The 2581-nt window shown below is 36.7% G+C and overlaps 1 protein-coding gene across 1 annotated transcript in view; it reads left to right on the forward strand.

Annotated features, from left to right (window-relative positions):
- The window catches only part of LOC101845258, a gene marked incomplete in the record, with an annotated part of 45169 nt that overhangs the window by 26925 nt on the left and 15663 nt on the right, over positions 1 to 2581 (forward strand). The window contains 2 exon segments of the mRNA XM_035971437.1: positions 201 to 322; positions 1111 to 1296. Of these exon segments, the coding sequence (XP_035827330.1) occupies positions 201 to 322; positions 1111 to 1296 (308 nt within the window).

The following is a 2581-nucleotide window of genomic DNA, read 5'->3' on the forward strand; positions in this document are numbered from 1 at the left end:
TTAATTGCTAATTTCTCGACTTCTATTCAAGATAGATAGATAGATACTTTTTTCATCAAAAGCAAGACAAATGAACGTGCTTTAAGATGATAACAGTAACTCTATAAGCCCAAAAGTTGACGAGCTCCTGATTCCTCCGTGTCATGACACATTATATACACAGTTTGTGTGTATTTCTTCATTCCGACTTTGATTCCCAGGTTGCTGGGAGGATGAAGTGCTGCAGTACATTCTGAAATATCTGGTCCTTGGGAACACGGAAATCAGAACTGACCTCATTCAGACTTTGACTGACGGCAAGAATGCACAATACGTAGACAAGGTCGGTTTTACCAAAACTAGTCAAAATAAAAGTGGGTTTTACCAAAACTAGTCAAAATAAAAGTGGGTTTTACCAAAACTAGTCAAAATAAAAGGTGGGTTTTACCAAAACTAGTCAAAATAAAAGGTGGGTTTTACCAAAACTAGACAAAATAAAAGGTGGGTTTTACCAGAACTAGTCAAAATAAAAGGTGGGTTTTACCAAAACTAGTAAAAATAAAAGCTTTAATTTGCTTGCTAAGTTTTTCCTACAAACAAACAGTATCCTCTCACAATTTGAATGAAGTATATTTTGCTATTTTTGTGTGTTAAACAATAACATATAGCCTATATATTTTCTGTTGTTGCAACCACTCTCCAGTAAAACCTCTAATCTTCAGAACTTATAATAATCGTGACCTATTTTTGTTGCAAGATCTTGTCAGTATGTTAGTGTTTTAGCGCCTATAAATTTCTGCTTGCACTGTATGCTTCCCAGGAAGTTAAGGTTGTTTCAGAATGCTCTCAGGTCTGCTGGGGTAATAGTATAGATTATGAAGCGCATAGAGCTTGTATCAGAATGCTCTCAGGTCTGCTGGGGTAATAGTATAGATTATGAAGCACATAGAGCTTGATTCAAAATGCTCTCAGGTCTGCTGGGGTAATAGTATAGATTATGAAGCGTATAGAGCTTGCTGCTGAGCGGGGATTTGCGCTATAAAAATACTATCTATTATCTATTATTATAAAATTGTTACTCATACAAGTCTGGGTTCCATCAACATTCTCCCCCCCCCCCTTCCCCCACAGACAATCCCGTCTTTCGTTGAGCTGGTCAAGGTCCTCAGTCACTTCTGCCGCAACCCCGACCCCGATGACATCATCGCCTTCAACTCGGCCGTCTGTCTGGGCCGGCTGTGCGTGCGGGACGAGAGCGCTCAGAACCGTCTGGTCAAGGCCATGGAGGAGTCCAAGGACAATCACGTCCGGGCCAAGGTGTGTGAGATAGCCAAGTAACAGTTCTGGCTCGAAACTTTGCACAAAATATGAAACTGTTGGAAGAAAATAATTTAACAATATTAATGATAATAATGGTGATGATGATAATGATAATAATAATAATAATAATAATAATAATAATAATGATAAAAATTAATAATTATAATATTAATAATGACAACAAGAATAATAATGATGATGATAATAATAATAATAACAATATTTATAATGATAATAATAATAATATAATAATAATAATAATAATAATGATAATAATAATAATAATAATAATAATAATAATGTAGATCATATTTCTGGTGCCTACTCCTATGTGCACACAGCTCTAAGTGCTTTTCGTAGATCAAAATACAAAGAACAATTACTGTAAAAAAATGCAAATGTATTTGAAGACACATAAACATGCAAGTTTTAGTTGTTTTTGGAGGATTTGATCAAATTTTGCCAAAATGGCAGCTTTCCTGGGTGGAAAATCATAGCTAGCCCCAACTGTATCAAATGAAACAAATGAATCAATTGAGCTGAATGATCCAAATGAATCTAATGAACCAAATGAACTGAATAATCCAAATGAACAAAATAAACCAAATAGACCAAATGAACCAAATGAATCAAATGAACAAAGTGCACGACGTACATCATGTATAAGACCTGACTTTCCCTCCCTACATTAATCAGAGCATATAAGACCTGACTTTCCCTCCCTACATTAATCAGAACATATAAGACCTGACTTTCCCTCCCTACATTAATCAGAGCATATAAGACCTGACTTTCCCTCCCTACATTAATCAGAACATATAAGACCTGACTTTCCCTCCCTACATCAATCAGAACATATAAGACCTGACTTTCCCTCCCTACATCAATCAGAACATATAAGACCTGACTTTCCCTCCCTACATTAATCAGAACATATAAGACCTGACTTTCCCTCCCTACATCAATCAGAACATATAAGACCTGACTTTCCCTCCTCCCTATATCAATCAGAACATATAAGACCTGACTTTCCCTCCCTACATCAATCAGAACATATAAGACCTGACTTTCCCTCCCTGCATCAATCAGAACATATAAGACCTGACTTTCCCTCCCTGCATCAATCAGAACATATAAGACCTGACTTTCCCTCCTCACTGCATCAGTCAGAACATATAAGACCTGACTTTCCTTCCCTGCATCAGTCAGAACATATAAGACCTGACTTTCCTTCCCTGCATCAGTCAGAACATATAAGACCTGACTTTCCTTCCCTGCATCA

This window comes from Aplysia californica, unplaced genomic scaffold (genome assembly GCF_000002075.1).
Source record: "Aplysia californica isolate F4 #8 unplaced genomic scaffold, AplCal3.0 scaffold00436, whole genome shotgun sequence".
Taxonomy (NCBI): Eukaryota; Metazoa; Mollusca; class Gastropoda; order Aplysiida; family Aplysiidae; genus Aplysia; species Aplysia californica.